The sequence below is a fragment of the Microtus oregoni genome, unplaced genomic scaffold, assembly GCF_018167655.1.
Source record: "Microtus oregoni isolate MIOR12 unplaced genomic scaffold, Mior012 000020F_ref0000438, whole genome shotgun sequence".
In the NCBI taxonomy this organism is placed as follows: domain Eukaryota; kingdom Metazoa; phylum Chordata; class Mammalia; order Rodentia; family Cricetidae; genus Microtus; species Microtus oregoni.
This window is the reverse complement of record NW_024543079.1, coordinates 27,775,477-27,800,715: the sequence shown is the minus strand read 5'-3', so window position 1 is coordinate 27,800,715 and position 25,239 is coordinate 27,775,477. Positions and strand designations below refer to the sequence as shown.

General features: G+C 42.7%; 1 protein-coding gene and 1 pseudogene across 1 annotated transcript in view; both read right to left on the bottom strand.

Moving 5' to 3' along the window:
* Window positions 1-470: 470 nt before the first annotated feature.
* The window catches only part of Sel1l2 (SEL1L2 adaptor subunit of ERAD E3 ligase), a 49,341-nt gene continuing 24,572 nt past the window's right edge, over window positions 471-25,239 (bottom strand). The window contains exons 8-17 of the mRNA XM_041670783.1: window positions 25,038-25,106; window positions 23,346-23,423; window positions 17,323-17,385; window positions 16,708-16,795; window positions 13,324-13,472; window positions 12,107-12,272; window positions 11,906-11,980; window positions 9,108-9,280; window positions 1,427-1,555; window positions 471-684 (exon numbers count right to left, since the gene is read on the bottom strand). Coding sequence (XP_041526717.1) covers window positions 565-684; window positions 1,427-1,555; window positions 9,108-9,280; window positions 11,906-11,980; window positions 12,107-12,272; window positions 13,324-13,472; window positions 16,708-16,795; window positions 17,323-17,385; window positions 23,346-23,423; window positions 25,038-25,106 — 1,110 coding nt within the window. The 3' untranslated portion in view covers window positions 471-564. The remainder of the gene's footprint in view (window positions 685-1,426; window positions 1,556-9,107; window positions 9,281-11,905; window positions 11,981-12,106; window positions 12,273-13,323; window positions 13,473-16,707; window positions 16,796-17,322; window positions 17,386-23,345; window positions 23,424-25,037; window positions 25,107-25,239) is intronic.
* On the bottom strand, window positions 19,724-19,812 carry LOC121460598 (annotated as a pseudogene).

The window sequence follows — 25,239 nt, the reverse complement described above, 5'->3', positions numbered from 1 at the left end:
AGAAAAGCTAGACCTTTTCATTTATGCCATGAAGCTAATACCAGCTTTCACTTTTGCCACCCCCCTTTTCCAGGCATGACCTGCTGTGAAGAAGCACTGTTGTTCATCAGGACTTCAGCTTGCCCCCGAGATCATCCCTATGGAATCTATGTGTTTAGTCTATTTCTCATCTTCTCAGGCATCTGCATTCCTACCTCCCCTGAAACTACCATATACTCCAGTATGTGTCTAGAGCCAACACACCCAGTTTGTTCTCTCAAGAGGGAAGGACACCTTTGCTATAACACAAAGATGGTGACTTTTATCGAGGCCAGGACTAGATCACCAAGATGATAAATTTGTGGTGTAGTCTTAGATGACCTGTCCTCAGCATCCCCCCACGGTACCCTTGACTAAGCAGAAAGTCTGGAGTTGTTTCTCTAGATCAGTTCTTAAGCTTTGTCCTCTCTCGATTACAGCCGTGTGGGAAATCTGCATTAGCTCTTGATTTGAATGAGGAAACTCTTTATTTGGTGAGGATAGCTTGGCTTGAACCTGTGGGTAGGTTTCCTGATGGTCCAGAGCCTACCTATGGCGATTTGTAAGCAAGAAGATCAGCATGGCAACAATTAGGCCAATCACAAATAAATCCCAGTATGGTCCAACGGTGCTGTCTACTTTCAGCCACTTCCATCTCATGGTAAACTGCTGGCAAGAGGCATTCAGTCAAAAACAAAACCAAAACCAACAAACAAACAGTCCCAGCGCTTGACTGTAGTCAGAACCAGCTCTTCTCACAAGCCTGGCACTGCCACCCTGCCCCCAGACCGCCCCCTGCTTCCTTCCATCTTAGAAGATGGGATCTATTTCAGGGTAGAGCCCATACGTGGGCTTAATTACCACCACTAAAATAACCACAAAGTTGTATAAAATATAGCTGGACAAGGTGGCGCTTGCCTGTCATCCTTGTGCGGGGAAGCCTGAAGCAGAAGGGTCTCAGATTTGAGGTCAGCCTGGGTTACATAGTGACTTCCAGGTCAGCCTTGATTATGTCATAAGGCCCTGTCTCAAAAAAAAATTAATGTCTACGTTTAAGAAATACAGCTCTTTGTGGTATCACTTGCCACCTGCCATCTGCTCACCCGTCTCAGATTCTGATGGCAGGAGCTGTGTTTTGAACAAGTATATATAGCATTATCTCCACTTAAGGCTTTGAACACAGCGTGTGGGGGAAGAGTATCTGCTGAATTAATTCACTGGTTGTACTACACAGTGTCAACACATGCTCAACAAGCAGAGTTGCCGTGCGCTAAGTACAAGACTTTGCATTCCACTTATCAAAGAAAAGTTAGCTAAGTAAAAAAAAAAAAAAATCACTCCCTCCGTAAGCCTCATCACTTTGTCCCAGAGTTTCTTAGTTTCTAGAATCGATTTGAGACAAACTTACATTAAAAAACAGGATATCTTGGAGTAAATGCACAGTTTCCAGCTTCATAAGGGCAAAGAACACAGGTATATGAGCATCTGGGCTTGTCTGAGCAGCCATGTCGTACAATCTTCTGGCCAGATGAAGGTCCTGGAAAGAAAGCGTCCCATCTCTATCAGGCACAGATTCTTGAGAAAAAGAAACCGTTGTTAGAAATATCACAGTTTCTATTTGGTAGGTAGAATGGGCCCACGAAATTGTCCATGCCCTCATCATGCCTGGGGCAGGAGAGGGAGATGGAAAGTATGAGAGGAACTCAACCTTGCTGGGTGCTGGGGTGCGGGGTGCGGGGATCACAGGGAAAGAATCAGAAGCAACTCAAAGAGCCAGCCAGGAAACAGGGGGCTTGGTCTTAACACTGACAGGGAACTTAGTTCACTAACAACCTGAATCAGATTGAAAACACATTCTTTCCCACTGCCTCCAGTACAGAATTAGCCTTGATTGTAGTCTTGTGAGACCATAAGCAGAGTCAGGACATTTAGACTCTTGACCTACAGACCATGAGAAAATCAGCGTGCTGTGAATGGCATCTGTGATGGAAAAATAACACAGGCCTTGAAAGCCATTCTTATATCATTCGGGGTTAGTTAGCTCGAACTTGAGGTACCATGAGTACAGATCCCTATGTGTAGATAGCTAATAATAATCATACAATCTCTGTAGTATGTATCATAGAATTTGTTTATTTATTTGTCTTTTTCCAGGTCCTTGACTGTCTTGGACTATCTTCAAAAATAAGTTTAATAAGGTGCCTACTACATAGTAGGGCTGTTTTTTTTTTCTCCTAAGCCCTTTACTCTTTGGACTTTTGAGGGGAGATTGTCACCCAGCTCCCAGATAAATCACACACACGGAGGCTTATTATTACTTATAAATGCCCAGCCTTAGCTTGGCTTATTTCTAACCAGCTTTTCTTAAATTATGCCATCTTTCTCTTGCCTCTAGACGTTTACTTTTTCTTCTGTATATCTTATTTCACTCTTATTCTGTGGCTGGCTGACTGGCCCCTTCTTTTCTCACTTGATCTCTCTTTCTTACTTTTTCTCCTTCTACTTATTCTCTCTGCCTGCCATAGCACATCTTAAAATAATATTCTACAACATAGGGCTTCAATAATTCTTACAAAATGAATGGGTGGGCTATTTTATCTTTCAGGTTGGAATTTGATTTTTGAAATGATGTGTTATCATATTTGGGGGCCTTTTCCTTATTGAATTGTTCCAAGGCAGATAGTTATTTTCCAACTATTTATGGCTTATATTTCTATTTTTTATTTTATTTTTGTCTTGTTGCTTAATATTGATAAAAAGACTTCTAAGGAATATTCCTTTAAAACATTTTTACATTTAGTGTGTGTATGTGTGTGTGCTATCGTTCTTAAGTGGAGTACAGAGGCTGACTTTCAGAACTCTCCTTCCGCCATGTGTGTTTCATAGATTGAACTAGGTCATAGGTCATCAGGCTTGGTGACAAACTCCTTTACCCACCGAGTGTCTCTCTGGCACAGGAGTATTGTTTTCAAAGCATCTTTCCCAGAATAGTGTTTTCATTGGGTACCTATGGACTAAGGAGAGTTTTTTCTTTTTTCCCCAAAAATTCATTTTGGTTTTGGTTTTGGGGTTTGAATTCAACACTTCATACATGCTAGGTTACCACCAAGCTGCATCCTCAAACCCAGATGTCTTTTTAGGCTTCAGTACTTGTGAGTTCTTGGGCCCTCTGCTAATCCTTGTCCTATGTAATGTCTTCCCTCAGCTGTGTTCTGCTCTCTGCATTAGCTCCCTCCTTCCCCCTCCCTCCTTCCCCACTCCTAAGAAAGCAGGGTCTCACTATGTGATCCTTGCTTGACCTTGGACTCACAATCTTCCAGACAGCCACCTCCTGAGGACTGGGATCACAGGTGTGTGTCACCATACCTGGCTCATTTCTTCCTTTTAATTTTTTGTTAGTTTTGTTTTTTAATTGTTTTTATTGCACCATATACTTTTCTTCGCTCCCCTCCCTTTCTCCCCTTTCACCTTCTACCCTTTCCTGTGACCCCCATGCTCCCAATTTACTCAGGAGACCTTTTCTCTTTCCTATTTAGATCTATGTATGTCTCTCTTTGGGTTCTTTTCGTTGTCTAGGTTCTCTGGAGTTGTGGATTGTAGGCTGGTTTCCTTTGCTTTATGTCTAAAAGCCACTTATGAGTGAGTACATATTATATTTGTCTTTTTGAATCTGGGTTACCTCACTCAATATGTTTTTTTTTCTGGAGTCATCCATTTGCCTGAAATTTTCAAGATGTCATTATTATTATTATCTGTTGAGTAGTACTCTATTGTGTAAATGTACCACATTTTCTTTATCCATTCTTCAGTTGAGGGGCATCTAGGTTGTTTCCAGATTCTGGCTATTATTACAAATAATGCTGCTATGAACATAGTTGACCACATGCTGATCTCCAAAATATAAAAGAACTCAAGAAACTTGACATCAAAAGAACAAATAATCTAATAAAAAATGGGGTACAGACCTAAACAGAGAACTCTCAACAAATGAATCTCAAATGGCTGAAAGGTATCTAAGGAAATGCTCAACATCTTTAGCCATAAGAGAAATGCAAATCAAGGTAACCCTGAGATTTCATCTCACACCTATCAGAAAGGCCAAGATCAAAAACAATCATGACAGCTTATGCTGGAGAAGATTTGGGGTAAGGGGAGCATTCCTGCATTGCTGGTGGGAGTGCAAACTTGCATAGTCGCTTTGGAAATCAGTATGGCGACTTCTCAGAAAAGTAGGAAACAATCTACCTCAAGACCCAGCAATATCACTGTTGGGTATATACCCAAAGGATGCTCATTCATATAACAAGACATGTGCTGGCTCATTTCTTAAAGACTTCTAAAGCTTCAAAGTCTGCTAAATAAATTTGTTGGAAGCAAAAAAAGAACATTCTCACCTGAAGTACTTAAAATTCAGAAGATTGGGACAAATCTTCCCAGCACGAAAGAAAACAGATGCTATAAGGCCTAGCCTGTGTCTTAGTTTCAGCTGAACATAGGTGAGCACATGTGATAATGAATGAGCTTCATAATGTGAGCAATCACCTTATCAGGTGTTTGTGATAAACATACAGACGAGTGAAGGAGAGTCAGACCGTAACATTCTAGAATTAGGTATCTTAAACCTGGGAATATACTGAAGGATTTGAGTGTTGTAATAGGAGTGGCGGGGCTGCGTCCCCAGCACCCGGCCGCCCACATGGCTAACTCTAGCTTATGCCCCGAAATAATTACACGGAAACTGTATTCTTTTAAACACCACTTGGCCCATTTCTATCTAGCCTCTTCTAGGCTAACTCTCGCACCTGGACTAGCCCATTTCTTATCTGTTTAGCCCACGAGCTGGCTTACCAGGAATGATCTTAACCTGCGTCTGCCTGGAGTGGGAGAATCATGGCGACTCACTGACTCAGTTTCTTTCTCCTAGCCTTCTCTTCTGTTTACTCCACCCACCTATGTTTTAACCTATGAGGGCCAAGCAGTTTCTTTATTGCTTAACCAATGAAATCAACAGATAGAAAGATGACCCTCCTCCATCATTTGAGGGGTAGGAATACATAGCCTAGACTATATTTAGAAGAAAATCGGTATATGAGGCTGTTGTTATCAAGAACAGTTAAGTCAAAGAAGGCACTGAATTTCAGGAAAGAAGTCGAGAAATTATTATGCCAGGAAGGTATTTTCAGTTTGTGTGTTTGTCTGCATTGCCTTTGGGACAGTAAGGATAGTAATGGTTTGAAGGACTTAAACTTTATCCACAATATCATAGTAGTGGTAGATGAATTGAGCATTCCTTAAGGTAATGCTAACACTCGTAACAAACTCCCCGAATTCAGGACACTTAACACTGAAAGGTTTGTTTTTACTTTTAATGAGCATTTTAACATGGATGTTCCTGGGTGGTAGAGGATTTTTTTTTCCCCACTGGTAATTAAGAAACTCTGCGTTTCCCCCAGAACCTCTGCTTTCTGCTGTGATCCATCAACAAAGTGTAAAATGGCCAGGGAGAAACTGCTTTTATGTACTGGCTGCCTTAGAACAAATGGCACCTTTCTCTTAAGCAGTGGTGGGTTGGGGGAGAAGGCACACGATGATGCAAAGGATGTTGGGAAATGAAGTCCAAGTAGGTAGGCATCCTTCCATAAATATTCTAAAGACTAACAATTGTAAGTCTCTAGTGGGCAGAGGTATTTCTGGTATAAATGTAGTGGGAGAACAGCAGAATTGAAGGCACCAGGTAGCCTTTGCAACAGACCAACGTGAAAAAAAAAATTCAGAACTGATCCAGAGTAGAGACAGTTGGAATAGCCAGGAGAAACGGATAGCAGGCTTTGTTCATAGCATAGCTTCTGAAGTAATTAAAAAATAGAAACTGCAGAAGAGTTTCATAGTAATTTGTGAGCTGAATGCTCGCGTTTTCAAGTTTCTATCCTCAGTTAATTTTCCTTCAGGCGTGTGGGACAGCTCTATCCTTACAGCAAGACAACCACCATCTTTACCAGGTGAGCCTAGTCTGCTTGCAAAGGATCCTTACAGCTGGGCCTGGAGAGTTTTGATACTCCCTGACAGCAGGGAGTTGGGGAAAGTCACAGGGTCCTCAGTTACTGTCTAGCTACTTCTTACAGCCCCGTTGGTAAGTCTGTCCTATTTGCACGTGGCCTCAGGGAGGCGCTAGAGTATATAGGCTTGGGAAGCTCAGGGGGAGGGGTCCATCTTTTTGGCTATGAAGAAGCTAACGTCCACGCTTGATGAAAACTTGCCCATGTGGTTGCTTTGGGGTCACCAACTGTCCTGTCAGCGACTCCTGACCCGTGTTCTGTAAGTAAAGCACTACACCCCTCACCCCAACTCATTAGTTCCCCTGGGGTGAACTGTAGAGGAGCCGTTCTTTTTTGTTTTGTCCTTGGGAGTTTAGAAGGTGTGGCAGGGTGTTTACATCTCTGGCAGAAGAGGGGTTTGGGAAACAAGGCATTGTTTTATGTTCCTACAGTGACACAGTCTACCCTAACCCTGTGTTTAGATCAAGCTGCCCACTGAGCTGAGGTGCTTCTCAGTGAAGCTGTTAGGATAGGCGTCTGCGTTACCCACACCAGAGGCTCATATTTTTACACCAACTCCCCACTTTCCTCCTTAAATTCAAGGATTTACCAATCATGTTTCCACCAACCTTCTTACATTCTCAGAGACTCTCTGGAAATGACATTACCCTCATTTTTGTCTCACTGGTTTGCACGAGGATTTACGGTAACAAGAACTGTGGTGTGCCACACTGATGAAACGCTGCAGTGAGGACAAACGCTAGAAAGGCCATTCTCCTAATCGCTTTGGAATAAGTTTGGGGGTTGAACTCATTAGAAAGCTTGTTTTTGAAAATTAGAGTCACTTTACTAATTTGTCTGAGATGATGAAATTAATAAAGGTTGCCCTGAATACTTGGTAATTATTTTTCTAATTGCTAAACGAGGAGCTTAGTAAGGACAAAGCATAGTGATCTCTCACCAGCTGAATCCAAAGTCCTGAAAGAGGTCGGAGAGCAGCCCCTGGGTTCTAGTCTGTCTTTCTTTTTTCTTTCTTTCTTTCTTTCTTTCTTTCTTCTCTCTCTCTCTCTCTCTCTCTCTGTCTCTTTCTTTCTCTTTGGTTTTTATTCGTCTCCAACTGCACCGTGGTTTTTAATGTAGATGCTTTATGTCAAAACAACCAATCAACCAACCAAAAACCCATGATACTTCCAGTGAGGAAAATTGATCAGTTTGATCACAGTGAATGACCTGTGAGTTAAGAGGAAACCTGGCAGGAAAGAATAGAAAAGGGACAGAGAGAAGAACTTGTGGCTAGTTTTTCTGCGTGTGGAATGGATGTCCCAACAGCTGCTATCTGAATAGTGAAGGAAGTGCCCAGCAGAGAGGCTAACTGGTGGGTATGGAGGAAAGAAAACCAAAGCCACTGGTACGGTCCAATGCTGGACCCTTGACAGTCCTCTCCTGCAGTCTTGGCCACGTGTCATGAGAGGATGTGCCATTGGGCCTCTGGGTACACAGGAGAAAATGGTCTCACTGTGCTGAGGATGTGGCTGTTAAGAGTGAGCCCTGTTTTGAATCACCCTGGGCAGGAGAACTAACTTAGTGAACACACTGAGTGGGGTCATTTGTACATTTTCTGTAAACAACGCTTCTCTTGGGTTTTGGTGTTTTATATGAGAACTTAATGATCTTATTGAAACCTTAGCAGATGTTCAAATTCTCTTCTGATCCAAGTGACAGTCATTCCACATAGTGTATAACAACAAAGCCTTTTCACACAGGCTTGTTCATTTAATCCTCTAAGCTGGAGGGTAGGCCAGGTATCATTAGCTCTGTTTCAGTGATATGGCTGGTGGTAGGATGTGGAGAGTCAACAAATAACATTCAGAGAAATATCCAGTTTAGCATTCGGTCCTGTCCGTTTTACAATCAGAGGTAGCTCACCTCTGCTAGGAGTGGGAAAATGGGTTGGATTTGGAGTTGACAAGTTATTGCTCAGGGCTGACTGATGAAAAATGGTCGGGCACAGGCAGGCTGCAGCAAGGACAAGACAGTGTTGTCTGCATGACCCAGCAGTCAGGGCCGGAATGGGAAGCCTTTGGCTGTAGAGAGCACTAGCTCAGCGGTTCTCAGGAAACTCCCTACTAATAATCCTCAACCAGACGGAAGAAGAGAGCACAGAGAGCCAGGAGGCTCCACGGCACTTCACTCTAGAACTATTTAGGAACAGAAGCGCCATGGAGAGAAACGTGCTTTGTTGCTAAGTATGACTCATTGTCGGTCCCATTTTTTTTTCCCTGAAATTGTTTGGGATCAGATATGCCTTGCATAAAATTCTGGATCCACCACTAAGGAAACTCTGCAAAATGATTTTATAACTGCAGTGGGGATTTCTGATGCTCACAAGGACAGAGTGCTTACCTCAATATAGATATGTATGTATATATGTACATGTATATCACACCTAACCAAAACTGGTTAATATTGACATTTAACATACCTGCCTCCTCCTTTCGTACTCATAATACATCTCTGACTAATCACACCCGCTGCCTAAGGGATTTTTTTCCCACTAGCTTGCACTGTTAGGGCGCTCTTTTATTAGTGAACATGCCTCAAGCCAGATGTGGGCTCTCTGACCTCTTAGGTGTCTTTAGAGTGCCCAGTATGGTGTCATGGAGATGGTGACTGCTTTGTAAGATGGATGCACGCCACCTAAATCTATAGCCCAGGCCTCATTCCAACTTCCTGTTATAGCTGACCATTTAGGAGATGGTGGAGATGTCAATGCTTATGTCACATCAATGAAGAGGTGGAGACTGGGCTCACCACAAAAATATGTGTTGGGAAAAGGAGGGAAACATGAATCAGATTGGCCCAAATTAGATTTCGTCTATTCATTAATTGTGTACTTGGAGGACATGAAGGCAATAGTGTAGTTATATGTGTTAGCACAAGGGAGAGGGACTCTTTTCTTTCTTCTACATTAATGGCATCGATGAAATTCCAAACATTTATAATTTTTTTCTTCTTACACAGCTGTCATTTCTAGCTTTGAAAAAATGCAATTACCTTTGCCATACCCAAGCCGTGCTCATACATATAGGCCAGATTGAACATGGCTTGTGCACTGTGATGCTTATCTGCTGCGATGCTGTAGTGAGTGGCTGCTGTTTCATAGTCTTTCTTAGTCCCATAACCGTAGTAATGGTAATCTCCAATTTTCACCCTAGCGAAAGCATTCCCTGAGAGGAAGACCGGAAAGAGAGAATAATAACGCAGAGATTCGTGTACAGTCCTCTGTAAGTCCACCTAGTAAGCTGCAAAAACACCAAATACATACACTTACATGCATATGTACACATGAGACAGGCAATATCTCACAGGTAAGATTACATATACTGTATGAAAGACAAGACACAAATACGATGCTAGTCATGTTCATTGCAGGATAATATTCATGATTATAATGTTCTGAAAGAAATAATAAACTACACATAAACACCTATTTGGAGATAGGATGGCAACTATTAGAGAACTGGATCCCATCTTACCTGCCCCTAGAATTCCTTTCTAAAACTCTACTCTCATCTAGCCCCATAAGGGCAAAGCAAGAACTGGAAGGCTCTTAATTACCTAAATTGTTCTGGAGCCCAGTATGGTACTTGATAAATATTTATGGAATGATCATGCTAGGATATTTTTAGAAAATGTCTTCCCTGGAGCTAATTTAGGATATTACTTTCCAATAAACATGGATATATCATGAACGGAGGAAATCACATTACTTTCAAAGATTTGCGGCCACTTAGAAATGGCTTTTGAGGGTATGTGTGTGTCTCAGGAGATGGCCATGCTTCTGTTTCCTAAAAGAATGTGGGTTGAGAGGATGAGGGAGAATTTATGATGGACATTTGTCTTAGCCATGGACAACCCTTCCCAAAATCCAGGCTTCCTTGGAAAATGGGAACCAGTGTATTAGGGTCTGAGGTATGTCTTGACATATAGGACTCCCTTCCAAAATTCTTTCCCAATTTGGTCCAGGGCTGTGGATTTCTTTTAAAGTTCTACCTTTGATTAACAAAATTCCTCTAAATTTCTAATTCAAGCACAGACACTTGAAAGATATGTGACACCATGAACCATCTTTGTTTCCCTCTGAGAAGAGCCAACATTTTAAAACTCATAAGCTGATGAAGACATTAGGTTTCAGATTTTGCTTCCTACATGAATCACACAAAATGTACAGGTAAGTGGGAGCGAAGGCCAATAGGGATGTCACTGAGGGCTAACTACAGAGGCCAGGAGAGACATGAGGCCCCAAAGAGAAACCTACTCCATCTCTAGTTTTGTTCCAATCTGTCATGCTGACCCCCAAGGTTACTGCTTGGCCATGGTCACAAAGGGATGGGACACCTGTGTAATCTTAAGCTTTGCAGTTAAGAACAGGATCTCCCAAGTCTCTGAGAATGGAGGACAGTGACCAAGTTTGTGCTCAGAGCCACAGTACCCGAATGAGTGCATGTGGTAGTTCTGACAGGCTCCTGGGTAGATCTGTTGACTAGAGATGTCTACTTCAATCCCATAGCTGCAAGCTGGTTCTGGGCCCTGATGTCTCAGTAGCTCTTTATATGAAGAAGCATTAGTGACTAATTGGAATTCCATTATTTGAATTCCTACCTTTTGTGAGCCACTCAACAGCCATAACTTTGAGATGGGTATGTCTGACCTTTTGACACAGGGTTATTTTGAGCAATCTAGCAAGTGTGTGTGTTCTATTTAATATTAATGTCTCTTCATTTTCTGCTTCTTTTTTTCTTTGGTCCAATTTCTACACTATTTCCTGGCTTGAAATAAACATGTATCTGTTGCAACCGAGCTGATTTGCTATGGCTGAGAGATTGCTGGTGTTGTTTTCTCGCTCCAAATAAGGTCTTTATTGCATTTTACAAAACATAGAATTTCTCACTAAAATCGCATTGATGGCTCGCTGCTGTGTTACCAGCTCAGCTGGGTCTGTGAAGGCACCACTGTGGTTTTTTTCCCCCTCTGCTTCATATTAGCATCAGCTGAGAATCATTTTTTTTATCCTATTACTTCCTGTTAAAAGGGATGATTCAGCCTTAACAGGAGATGATTTTCAAGAAACCTAATTGGAAATAAAATTGCTCTCTTATTGCAAGAGTTCCTCACACATCCAAATGCCAACCGTGACAGCTGTGCCACATCGCTCTGATTTCAATACTATAATTCTAGGGGGGAAAATTGGAAGGGACATGGTGATGCAAATGCCACCTGCCAATGCTGTTCTGAGCAATGATAGTTTACGTTCCTTACCACGTGTGAAACCAGCAAGTAGGAAGACCTGGAGGGTGCCAAGAAAGGATCTTCCCACTTTTTTTTTTTAATTCTAACATATTGATAGTTAAATATCTGAAGTGTGTTGTCATCATCAATGTCTCATTTTAGAGGAGAAGTCAGATGTAGTCCGCACATAAAATGACTTTTGCCTACAGACTCGGAGACACAGGGCACATCTCAGATCGGCTCAGCAAACAACTCAGCCAATGAATGGCTAAAGCCAGCCCCAGATAGTTGTTTTCTTGAGTAAAATTATCCTGTTTCGAACAACAGTTCTGGTACCATGGAGACAGAGACAAATTCTGAGGGCTTGCTAAACTGAGAGACTTTGAGAATAATGAAGAAAATGAATGCTCAGAAATGACTTCTCACAGCAGAGCAATTTGAAGTGCCCCCGGATTGATACCCTGTACCTCTGTGCCTCGGTTCCCAACCACACAACTGAAGTAAATCAGAGGACTAGCCATCGATGTGGTCCAGCTATGTGCCTATTTTGATCTGTTTTATACCTTGGATGGCGGCTCGGTTCCATAGCAGAAGTGCCATTGGATACATCTTCTCTTTCCCCAGAATTTTAGCCTTTTCTAAAAGGAAAAGGAAAGAAAAAAAAAAAAAAAGAAGGAACTATTCCATTAAAAAGGCTTAAATGAGGACATAGTAAGCCATTTTTGCATATGCATGGTTGGGGAATTGAGAAGATCTTATCTTACTAGATTCCAAGATGAATGCTGAATTGCTTTGAGCGACTTCGTATCCCATTTCTGCGAGCAGTGCGTACTGAACGAGAGAAGAGTCTACATCGCCATCCTTATAGGCAAAGTAGGCTGTCAGAAATTTCTCAGCCCAGTGGCCGAGTTCGCAGACACCTTTGTAAAGCTGAAGGTGGAAAAAGGAGTCAAACAGGCTGGTTAGCTTCAGCCCACACAGTGATCTGTGGTCCTCGTCTTCAGCTGCTGATGGCTGAGCAGACAAGAACTTTTTTCTAAAATTGCCTGGCTTTTGAAAATCATTGAGGGTGAAGAACTAATCCGTGTATAGGCACACAGATTCTCAGGGTAGCTTTGTCTCTAGCGAATTGTTCTCCGGCTCCTTTTAATTTGTGTAATAAACTTTCCTGGCTTGGAGGCTATTCGAGAGGATAAGAATATCAATTTGGAGGGTTTTGTTGTTGATAGTGTCATTTTCCAGGCACAAGTGCTCTGCGCGGATGAGGCTACAGCTGATGTGGGAATGAGGAGGATGGAGAGGCAGCGCCTGAGGGTATAGGTGACATGATGGGGAAGGAGGTGTGGGGAGCTCCATGGGGACAAATGTCAACTTAGCTGAATAGCCCTTATGTAACCAAAAGAGGTTAGCCATACATAATTCATTAGGAAGTTGGCAAAGGAACAAATCTAAAGATAGATTATTAGCTGGGAGCTTTTGAAATGAGTTTCAGAGGGACCAGATTGCAACGTGGAGGTGTTTGTACTGATGCAGCGGACGTATTTAATAAATCAATGAAGGGCATTAAGGTCCGGAAAGCATTCTTTTGAAAAGTACATTACTGGCTCAGGCCGAAAGAACCCACTTTCTCAATTGTCATCCGAGTCATCTAAAATCTAAGGACCCTGTTTTCTGGGAAGGAACGGGCTAATTTCCTAGACTAAATCAAGCCTGCCTTTCCTGAGGAGTGACTCCCATGTCACTGGGTGTGCCAGGTTGCTCTGGTGGTTTGACTCTGAAGGCTGAAGCCCTTCTAAATTCCAGAGGCAGATTGTGACTGCAAGGAGGAGCCAGACTCCAGAGAGGAGGGGCTCATTGTTCTTCTTCTCTCCCCCAATTTAAGTTACACTATCATTTCTCCTCCTGTCAAATGGTTGCCAACAGCAAGAAAAGATCTATGTAACAAAAGCAGCCTCCCCACTCCGTGTGACCCTAAGTTTACCTCCACGGCCGTTCTGCATGATCTTAGCACCCCGGTTCCAGTTGCGTACATCTCGGCTAGGTAGTAAATGGCGAGAGGCTGCCCGCTCTGAGATGCCAAGTAGAAATATTTGAAGGCAAGTTTATAATCCTTCCACACTCCAGAGCCGGCTGAAAATGAAAACTCTTTTAAGCCACTCTTTTTTTTTTTTGGAAAAGCATTTTATGGATATAATAGTCATAGTGACACCCAACAAGTCTAAACAGGATGGGAAAAACCCTAAAATCGTAAGTAAAACTACTTGAGAGTCACTATTTTGGGGGGCAAGTGGTTGAGTCAGTCTGTGATCTTTACACATTCAGAAAAATTAAGAAACAAGTGCTATTCAGTTTCATGTACATAGGAAGACAAAGAAATGTGTGATCACAGGAGTTCTTTTGTGATCTTACCGTCATCTCTCTCTCTGTGTCCCTCTCCTCTCTCTCTCCTCTTCCTTCTCCCTTCTCTCTCTCTCTCTCTCTCTCTCTCTCTCTCTCTCTCTCTCTCTCTCTCTCTCTCTCTCTCTCTCCTCTCTCTCTCCATGTAGATTTCAACCAGCCACAAACACAGAGCAGGCAAATCCCAGGTCCAGGAAGGGCAGCTCTGTCTGAGCTCGTGATGGGAAGAGTGGCAGAGGCATTTGGTGCTGAGCAGAGTTGGTACATCTCTAGCAGGTGAGATTCTTGGCTCAGCTCTCTTGTTAACTGTTATTCCTCTTTCTGAGTCATTCCCATCTAGGGACTTCACTTGCAAAAAACAAAGGGGCTTTCCCTGGATTGGCTTCACATTCCCTCCCAGCTCAAAAGTTTCATGGTTTTTAAAAGCAATGCCACACAGGAATTAAGCTAGAGCCAGCCTGGCATGGGGGCACACGCTTGCAATCCTAACACTCCAGAGACCATGGCAAGAGGGTGGCCAGTCTAAAGCCAGCTCAGGCTACATAGTGAGACTCTATGTCTAAATAGATAAGTAAATAAGTAAAATTTGAAAAAATTAAAAAGGAGCTAGAAGTCTGGTGACAGATTGCTTGGAATTGAATCCCAGCCTGACTGTGTCATCTTGGGTAGAATGTGTGGCCTTGATATCACCCAGTCAGCTCAGCTATAAGCTGTGGGATGTCCATATGTTGAGAGAGTAAAATGAACTGGAACATGCAAAGCCATTGCTATTATTCTCTCCTGGAAGCTCGAGGAATTGGACAGATTGTAAGCTGAGGACTTGGAGCAAATTAGGAGAATATGATGTCAAACACGATAAAAAACAGGCTGTCTTAGCTGGACCACAGTGGAAACATCATCTTAGCTGGACCACAGTGGAAACATCATCTTAGCTGGACCACAGTGGAAACATCATCTTAGCTGGACCACAGTGGCAAACATCATCTTAACTGGACCACAGTAGCAAACATCAGCTTAGCTAAACCACAGTAGCAAACATCAGCCTAACTGGACCACAATGGCAAACATCATCTTAGTTGGACCACAGTGGCAAACATCAGCATAGCTGGACCACAGTGGCAAACACCACCTTAGCTGGACCAGAGTGGCAGACATCAGTAGACTTCTTGACTAGATGTGACCTACTAGAGAGAGTTGGCTGCTGCCTTGGTTCCTTCTCTGACATGAAGAACTTGGTGAGGGCATGTTCAGATATCTGGGGTTTGTCCTGACTTCTCACTCTTTTAACTCCCATAGGAATTATTACAAATCTCCTCTCCATCTGAGCTCCTTACTGTAACTGCCTTGCTATTGCTCTAAGAATGCAGTATTTTTGCCGGTGAAGGACAACTTCATCTTGTCTTTCCTCACTGACCTCTACCTCATCATCTTACCCCAGTTTGTGGATCTGTGCTTCTGCTCTCCCTTCAGTGCTGCAGGCTGAGAAACACCACTTCTCTATCAAGACCAAGAGGCCTCCGCCTACCTGGGATCAATCAGATCTTAATGCCGCCAACTTTTCCCAGAACCTCCTTCTATCAGTTATAATTATGTTCATGTCTCATCATTTAATAACAATTCCTTCTTGGATGTTGTTCCCTTCAGTTCCTTTTTTTCTCTTTTCTTTTTTTTCTCTTTTCAAGATACATTTTGAAATATTATTTTTCTTTTTTCTCCTTTTGTATTCACACCCTAACCCACTGTCAACTGTGCTCATTCAAATAAATACAATAATCTCACCAATCAACACAGCAATTCTACATATTGACTAAGTGATAAGGATACCAATTAATTTTTCTTCCCTCTTCATTCCTCTCTCTTCCTTCTCTTTTCTCCCTCCTGCCTTTTCAGTTCCTCCTCCCCTTCACTTTGCCCTTCTCACACAGTCTTCCTCCTCCACTATTCTATTGCCAGACCTTGTGCTACATTATCGTTGCACACTATCAGTGACATGTACATGGCATCTGGAAATGATGGAGGAAGGTCATTGGTTAAATAAAAAGAAACTGCTTGGCCCTCATTGGTTAAAAGATAGGTGGGAGGAGTAAACAGAACAGAACGCTGGGAGGAAGAGGAAGTGAGCTCAGACTCCACAGCTCTCCTCTCGGGAGCAGACACCTCAGAGAGACGCCATGCTCCCAGCTCCCAGGCAGACGCACGCGATGAAGCTCCGACCCAGGATGGACATAGGCTAGAATCTTCCCGGTAAGCGCACCTAGGGGCACTACACAGATGATTAGAAATGGGCTAAATTAATATGTGAGAATTAGCCTAGAAGAGGCTAGATAGAAATGGGCCAAGCAGTGATTAAATGAATACAGTTTGTGTGTTGTTATTTCGGGCATAAGCTAGCCAGGCAGCCGGGGTGCTGGGGACGCAGCCCGCCGCTCTTATTACTACATGGAAAGTTCCACCTTTTTGCCCTTTTGGATTCCTCTCAACCTCTCCTCCCCTTCCAGGCTTTTGTTCTTTTCTTGATAGTCACGCTTCTTTGGCTTAACATTTCAAGATGCCAGAAAGGATCACCAGATTTATGAGCATAGCCACATCTCCTCTTTCTCACATTTTTTCTTTTTCCTTTGCAAACTCAACTACTCTTGGCTTACACCAATACATTCATGTCTCGGATCTTTCTCCTCAGCCTTGTTCTCTCTCATGAGTGCCATTGTTATTTCTGGACATGTGTGCTGGATCTTACAGGAACCTCAAAGTTAGCCTAGTCAAAGGTGGGCATCCTGTCTCTGTATCTCCTTACCCTTTCTTTCAACTAATATCCAAGTCTTTATGTTTCATTAAAGCTCTCTTAAACCGATGCCCTAATGTTCTTTGCAAGTCACTCACAGCAACCCTGTGATGCTTGCTACATGAGGAGGAGGTTTACAAATGCCTACGTCATTCTAAATAAGGTAGCCATATTTGCGATACCTACAGTAGTACATGAAGCCTAGCTGGAACTGTGCGTTAGGCCATCCCTTCTCTGCAGCTTTCTGGAAGTATTTAAGTGCTTCACCATAATTCTGCAAGATAATCACACTGTATTACTCAATGCTATATGCATAACTCCATGGTAACAACCACTTTCCAGCTTAAGCGTACTGTCAGCATCCTATAGGCTAATTAACATAGCACCAGAAATAGAATTCATTTTCATTATTATTTTACATTCTATATAGAAATAATTATATTATTTTATTATAAATTGTAGTTTTCTGTATTAGTAGTTGTTTTTTTTTTTTAGATGAGGGAAGGTCACTCAAAAGACATCTTAAGCTAAGAAGATAAATTTCTCTATCAGTAAAATCCTCAGGAGGCAGCTGTTTCAAAAGCTGGTTTGACCCTGTGAGTCTCAGACACAACTCTGGATGCTATTCTTGTCGCAGGTTTGTGCCTCTGTCTCTTTGGAAAGATTCCACTGAATCATTTCATCCCCTGTCAGATATACTAGTTTGGCTAACCAAGCAAGAAAAACTAATTCCTATACATTAATGCTAAATGCAAAAATGCTAGAAATATGTTGAAAGGGTGGCAAGGTTATTGAACTTACCACAGGAACACCTTTTCCATGAAAGTACAGGAGACCAAGTCCATGAAGACCAATTGCATTGCCCTAGAATAATTAAAAAAAACTATGTAAAGGAAAATTACTGCAAAATCAATTCAAGTATTTCAAACGCACCCAGTAAGAAATGGCCAAGGCTACCAATTAAGAGGTTGGTGAGTCATTCGGTTTTTCATGCCTTTATTCTAGTCACCCCTCTGACTAAATGTTGTAAGTGTTCAAGTTAAACAAGGTGAAAACACTGTGGGCAGATAAAAGGGGGTACTTGACTGTTTGGTTGAGGCTAGGAACTTGGGGGAATTGAGTTTTATCATGGTAGTGACACTTGAGCCACGACTTGAAGGATGGATTTTTTTCTAAAACGGGAAGGTCTGTTCAAACAGTTGTTACCTAATTTGGCCAAAGAGAGTTGACATCAATAGCCAAATAACATTTCGGGACATTGGATTTCAGTGTAACCACTGCTCACAGTTAATAATTTATTATTATTTGTATATACTATATATCATATCATGTGGTATATGTTTATTCAAATTTAACTGTTCATAATATCACCAGTGCCTACCTGATGTTAAATTACCATTTCCTTTTCTCATCTATACTTAGCACTCTAAAAATGAAGTGCGTTCAAAACGGGAGGGCTGTGCCTCCACTAGCACATGTTCTGGCATATTTGTATTTCGTGTGTCAGCACCGGGTGAAGAGCGAACCTTAAAATGACAGGCCATATGGCTCATGGTAAAATTCTTTGGTGTGCTGCAAGTGTAACAACCTGAGTTGTAGCCCTGCAACCTATGGAAGCAATGGTTTCCTGAAAGTTGTTCTCTGATCTCCATATATTGTGGCATGCACACACACACACACAGTAATTTTCCAAGGGAGAGAGCTCATTTTTTCTTTTCTCCTGTCATGTCTTTTGCCCTCTGGTGGCTGTGTAAGAAGCCAGGGCTTGGCCACCTGGCTTTTGTTCAGTAGATCTGCCCATCGATCTGTTTTATAGGCTTACAGGGTTTCCTCAGGAAGTTAAATTCTGATAGAAAGCTCTCCAGTGTCTCCTAACAACCTAAATTTAGTTCTTTGGAGGCAGCCAGACCATGCCCCCATGACCCGGGAATAGCACAGAAGCAGAGAAGGCGTATTTTAAACACTATCTCAAGGATCCCAGCTGTGAGCTGTGCATTTCAAAGGACCGAATATTATAAAAATCCTTAGGATATCCCACCAATACTAACTAAGTGGAGTAAAGCCCTCCCTGTTTGTTTTGTGCTGGGTATTAATCCTGAGGCCGTGAACAACACAAGCGGTCAGTAGCTAGGCCACACCCCCACCCTTTCTTCTCTTTTCTCTTCCATCCACCTGCTATTTCTAGCCATCACTGTTCTGCGCTCTGGGAACAATAAGACCTATTGTGAAGGATGAGTCGATTATCTAAGAAGCATCATTTAAAAGTTGAAAAACTGAAAGGGAGAGGAGTATAACAACCCAAACAAACTGCTTTCCTTCTTTTACTGGTAACTCAGTGGTAGAAAGCTCAGAGAACCTATATAGACTATTGGGACAGAAGTGGTCTACTCTGTCTTCTCCCTGCTCTGTTCTGGTGATGTAAGGGGTCGTTGTAGGATGCTGTCTTCTGAGTGTGACAGCCATTACTATCTTTATTAGAATGGCTATGGCTGTTTCCTCATAGAAGATGGGGGAGGTATCAGCTGCTCCCTTTTACACCCTTCTCCCCGATGTGTAGAATTCAGCTTTATTTGCACATGATTTTGTGGTTTGGGGACTCACTGGAGTGTACAGATTATGTAGCTATGATGGAGCCATTGTCTGTACTGTCCTCAGGCCTTCCAGTGGGGTGGCTTTTCTGTGGTCATCCATGGTCCTCTAAGTCCAAGGTTCTCAACCTGTGGGTCATGATCCCATTGGGGGTTGAGCAACCCTTTCACAGGGGTCGCCTCAAGCCAACCTGTGTATCAGATGTTTGCATTACGATTCATAACAGTAGCAAAGTCAATGAAATAATTTTATGGTTGGGGTTCACCACAGCATGAGGAGCTGTATTAAATAGTCACACATTAGGAAGGTTGAGAACCACTGCCTTAAATCACCCTTGCCCAAACTCTGTAAGGAAGCCAATAAACTTCCTTACAACTGGTTTGCCCAGTGGGATTTGGTTGGAATCAAACTTTGATCTGTCCTTGAGTCCTCTCTGAGGTAACTTAAATGGACAAGTGGTAGACTAGAGGAGAGTGAGGAAAACCAGAGGGTATCTGCCTTGTCTAGGGGTAGCAGCAGCTGATTAGCATCTCTGCTCCAGCTGCTGCCACATAGAACAGTAATCCTACACAGCTCTTGCCATTTTTAAAGAAAATTCAAATTATATTTTCCTACTTAGATGGGTCATTTGCCAGCATGGCACCAAGGTTTAAGGGAGGTACATCTCACATGTATTATCACAATCATGAACCACAGAAGGATATGATTGTCCATGGTTTGACGTAACAGTGATTTTAAAAGCACTTGTTAAAGGCTGAACAAGACATATGTGTAGCCAACTTCCCAACAACTTCCATGTTAGGGCTTAATGTTCTTGATTAATTAAGGGTCATAAACATATGGAACAGATAGTCATTTATCTGACATTTAATAAATCTCAGCAAGAGGCTAGGACCTTGTCTTCCTCAAACTGAGGGGACATTGATTCCAGACAGTAGAGAAGGGGTCAGAGGGCAGAAAGCTCTGATGTGGGGTTCCCCTCTGTATGTTGTGAATACCAATGATTAATAAAAAAACCACTTTGAACCTATAGCAGGGCAGAAGTTAGGTAGGCAGGGAAAACTAAACTGAATGCTGGCAGAAAGAAGGTGGAGTTAAGAGAGAAGCCATGTAGCCCTGCTGGAGACAGACACCAGAACTTTAGCTGGTAAGCCACAGCCACATGGCCATACACAGATTACTGGAGATGGGTTAACTTAAGATGTAAGAGTTAGCTAATAAGAAGCTAGAGCTAATGGGCCAAGTAGTGATTTAATTAATAGAGTTTCTGTGTGATTATTTCAGGGCTGAGCTTCCGGGGACCAACAAGCAGCCTCCTTCCAACAAAGCTCTACAGTCCTAGAGTAGAGAGTAAGGCACCAATTCAAAAGAAGAATGGATTTTGTGAGCAAAACCATGTAGGGAGGCTTTGTGGCGGGGACAATGATTGAGTCCTGCTCAGGATTAGAAGGGCTCAGAATGAGGAACATGGGACGGAAGGGTGTGATAAATGTACCGAGATGGGGTTGGACCAGCTATGTCCTCTGGGATACAACTGAGACAAGAGAGTTTATACATAGTACTTTTATACTTTTATGTCCTGGTGCTGATAGAACTTTAAAGAAAATTTAACATCCATCTCTCTCTCTCTCTCTCTCTCTCTCTCTCTCTCTCTCTCTCTCTCATTGTTTTGCAGACATGTTGCTCAGGTTAGCTTTGAACTTGGAATGTAACTTCTGACTCCTGATCCTCCTGCCTCCATCTCTGGAGTGCTAGGATTATAGGCATCACCACATCTGCTTTATTTGATGGAAAGATTAAACTCAGGATTTTGTACATACTGGACAAGCAGTCGACTGAGCTGTAGCGAAATCCCAAGAGCAGCATTTTATTTTTTTAGTTACAAAACAAAAATATGTATGAAAGCTCTATCACGTTGTTCAGGCAGTGACTGTGGAGTGTGTGGCTGTGCCCACCTAATGCCATTGAGGAGAATTACTTTAAATACAGTTCTAGGCTTCCGTCATAAAGAAGAAAAGCTAAGGTTAAAATATAACTAGGCTGGGTCACCGGGTCACTGCTAGTTACCAGTCCTCTATTATCTGGAGAGCAGAGTTACTTTATACACCCAGCTTCCTGGCATTATCCCTTTGGGGTGACGAATCAGTCACAAAAGATTATCCTCACTTACCTCCTTTAAGTCTGTCCTCCTTTGGGTGTCTAATCTAATGGTATTCCAGATAGCTGCCGTGCTGAGCGACAATTTCACATGAATTACAAAGGAGGGAGGCCAAGGACCAGCCTCTCAGGAATTTTACCACAATAGCAACAGCCATGGGCTGCTTGTCATTTCTAAACAGGCTCCCAAGACAGTGTACAGCTTGTAGAAACAGAACAGCTGAAAATATTCTTGATCCAAATGCATCTTGGTTTTGCCAGTTTATAGAATAAAATTGCAATGCAGAAAAAAATGCTTCCTATTGTGGGTGCCAGAGAGTTAATTGGGCCATTTCCCGAGATTAGGCCCATGGGTGTGGGATGAGGTCATTCTTTGTGTAGAGAAGGGATTCAGGGTAGTCTACTGAGTTTGAACTGACAGACACCAGTTTCACTAAGACTACTGCAGAGATATTCTCTTGGATTTTGTTTATTTTTTTCCTTTGACACACTGTCTCATTATGTAGCCCCGTATGGCCTTGAACTCACAGTAATCTACCTGTCTCGGCTTCCGGAGTGCTAGGATTAAAGTCATGTTCAACAGGAGACAGATCAGGATGTTCCACAGTTCCTGTGGAGGGAGGGATGGGCTTCAAGACCTTAGAAGATACTAATGTCCTTAGATTCTGGCCTCTTGCGTATGATCATGTAGTATAGTATACAGCCGGTAGACATTCCCTGGGTTTTGAATCATCTCAATGGTAACAGAACAAATACATTCTCAAGGTGATGGACATGGCTGTTATACTGTTTAGGTCAGAAATTGTCTGTAATGTATTTAGTTACTATTTTTGGCTTCCTGATTAGCTGAATGCATGCATGTGGAACATGGTATACAGAGGGCCAACTGTCACAGCCTTTCTGTGTGCAAGTTCTTCTGTTTTGGCTGTACTTTGAGGTTCTCTTTACCTGACTAGTTCCAGATTACAAAGGACAACAGTCGATATCCAGCAACTATTATATGCCAGGCAGTGCTCTCATGGTTTGTAATATGACAACACTAGGCAAGTCTTCAATTCTCAACTCACTGATAGGGAAAGTGAGGCACAGAAAGTTACATCGCTTATCCGCGGCCACACTGGGAATAAATTGCAGGAATGATACTCAAGTCAGAAAATCATGGTCTTCATTGCCTTTCCTTGTCTACCCCAACAGTCTTCCACATGCTGCTCTAGCCATTAGATAAACTGTCACTGAGGCAAGCTGGGTGGCGACTTTCTTTGTCTTAAACTTGCTGCAGTTCACGATTAACATGTCCTCTCCACCCTTACCGCTTTATTTCCTGTCCCTAAGTCATGGCTTCGTCTGCTCCTCAGAGGCGATGGAATCTGCATATCTGTCTAGCTTCCTGCTGGCTCCAGCAAGGGTGGCATGAGTCACTGCCCTTTTCAATTACCAAAAAGACAGAAGACAGGTCATATCCCTCCATGCTCCAGCTCGGTGCTCTATTGCTGATGATCTACTTCTCTTGGACACAAAAGTCCTTTCTAGGCTACTGACAGGTCCAAAAGAAACTCTGGACAAGTGGCTAACTGTGGTGCCCATTAGCATGCCAAAGTGCTTGTTGGCCTCCAGGTTCTCTCAGCGTAGCAAATACCTGTTACAGAGTCTGTGTTGGCATCCCGACTTCTCCCAGCTCTTGACCCCATCCCCTACCCTAGACTTCTCTAGCTCATGGGCTTCTCTTTCTCTAACTTTCCATGCCCATACAATACAACCCTGCCATTTTGGCCATGTGCTTGCTCCCTTGTTCTTTTGTCTTCCTTTCTTTCCTCTCTCTGCTGGTTCTCCTATCCCTCCCTCAGTCTACTGGCCATATTTAGTCCCTGCTCTGGACTTCTTCAGAAGTCTATAGCTGTACTTATTCCTCATGCCTGTAATAAAAATCTTTCCCTCTATCATACTTTGGAGTGTTCCTGTCTTCCCTTGATATACTTATCATATGGGCTTAGGACTTTGAAGTCAATTCTTGGGCATCAGTCTGCTTGAAATAGAAGCCGATTATCTTACATGTTTACTGCAGGGGACAGGGTGTATACCTTGCTGGCCGCCATGGAGAAGTATTTGAAGGCAGTGGCGTTATTTTGTGGTGCAGCAATATTCCCTTCTAAATACATCTATGGGTGAAAAAGAGGATGTAAATAGCAAAAGCCTTTAAAAGTGATACAAATATTTTAAGCCTAAACAGCCATAATGGTTGCCAGAGCATTGTGAATATAATCAATACCACTGAATTGTACATTTTAAAGGAGTAGACATTGTCTTAGTTTTACTTCAAGCAAGAAAGGAGAAGAAGCTAATGTCACCTACTACTACACACACACACACACACACTATGGAGATGCTGCCCCAGGAAAAAGAAATGGACCCTATTTGTGTTTTCTCATGTTCCTTGCATCTGAATTACAGTATGTGAGTAACGTTTCTAGAAGCAGGATACTTATTCCCATGGTAACTAATGTAAATCGGCCACAGGGAGTCAAAACAGACTGGGGTGCCAAGGGGGGAGGTGGAGAAAGCAGTCTCTTTATGGGAGAGAATAGCCCGTCACAGGAGGCACAAGATTTTGGCTTTGGTTAGGGTAGAACTGTTTCTCATTCTAGGGGTGGAGGAAAGAGACACGTACCTGACTGAGCCAGGGCCTGTACGGTCTCTGATGACATCTGGTCTGTTACCTGTTGGGCCTAAAGGAAGCTCACGGGCTTTATAGCTACTCTCTGTAGCTGAGTCCAGATGGGCTGTATTTCAAGGCTTTGTGAGTGCCTCAGATAAAGGCTGATGTCCTAACAGGCTTCTTCCTGTCACCTCAAGAGCACCACCCACTGTCTGGAGCTGAGTGCCTCTTGAGTTGTTGCTAGGAAAGGGGTATTCAAGTGTGGTCACATGTTACTCTGCATTCAACTAGTTGTACTAGTCAGTCCTTAGAGTGCAGGCGCACACATATACGTGCATGTGTGTGTGTGTGTGTGTGTTTCATTCATTCATTTATTTGCAGTGCTAGTGATTGAACCTAGGTCCTTGTATGTACCAGGAAAATATTTTGCCACCGAGCTACATTTCAAGTCCATTTCTTTGAGTGTGTGCGCACGTGTGTTTGTGTGTGTGATGTGCATGTGTAGGTCAGAAGTCCACAATGAATGTCTTCCTTGATGGATCTCTACTTTATATAATTAATTTTTTTTCAGCTAGGAGTGGTGGTATATGTTTTTAATCTCAGCACTCAAAGGGCCCAGGGAGATGGACCTCTGTGAGTTCGAGGCCAGCACCTGCTCTATGTCAGGGCTACATTGTGTGCGTGTGTCTGTTGGTGCAGGGGTGTATTGCTAGCATGCATGCCACAGCATGACAATTTTGTTGAGTTGGTTCTTTCCTTCCGCCTTCATGTGGTTTCTGATGATTGAATTCAGATTACCAGGGTTCCCCCGCAGGTGACTTTCCTATTATTGGGTGACCTTACTGGCCCCTCTATCTGGTGGGATTCACTGATTGAGCTAGACTAGCTGGCCAATGAGATCTGAAGATCTGCTTGTCTCTACCCATTCAAACTGGGGTTATAGACCTGCATAACCATGATAGGCTTTTTTTTTTTGGGAGGGTGGGGTGGGGGATAGAGATTGAAGCCTAGGTCTTCATGCTTGACCGCAGGCATGCTATGTACTGAGACATCTCCCAGTCCCATGTTTCTTAACTTTTAAAGAAACAACAAGTACTGATGAACTAGAAGCATGTACCTTTCCTATAAATGCCATGGCGTTTGCATTCCCAGCCTTTGCTGCCTTTAAAAAGTAGTATAGTGCCTTCTGGAGAGAAAAGGAATAGTATTATTGCCAGTCACAAATACATTTTACAAAATGGCTTTTTGAACTAGATTTTATTCATTCAATATGCATTTAAAAATATCTATGAAATAACCACTTTGTTTAAGGCACTCTT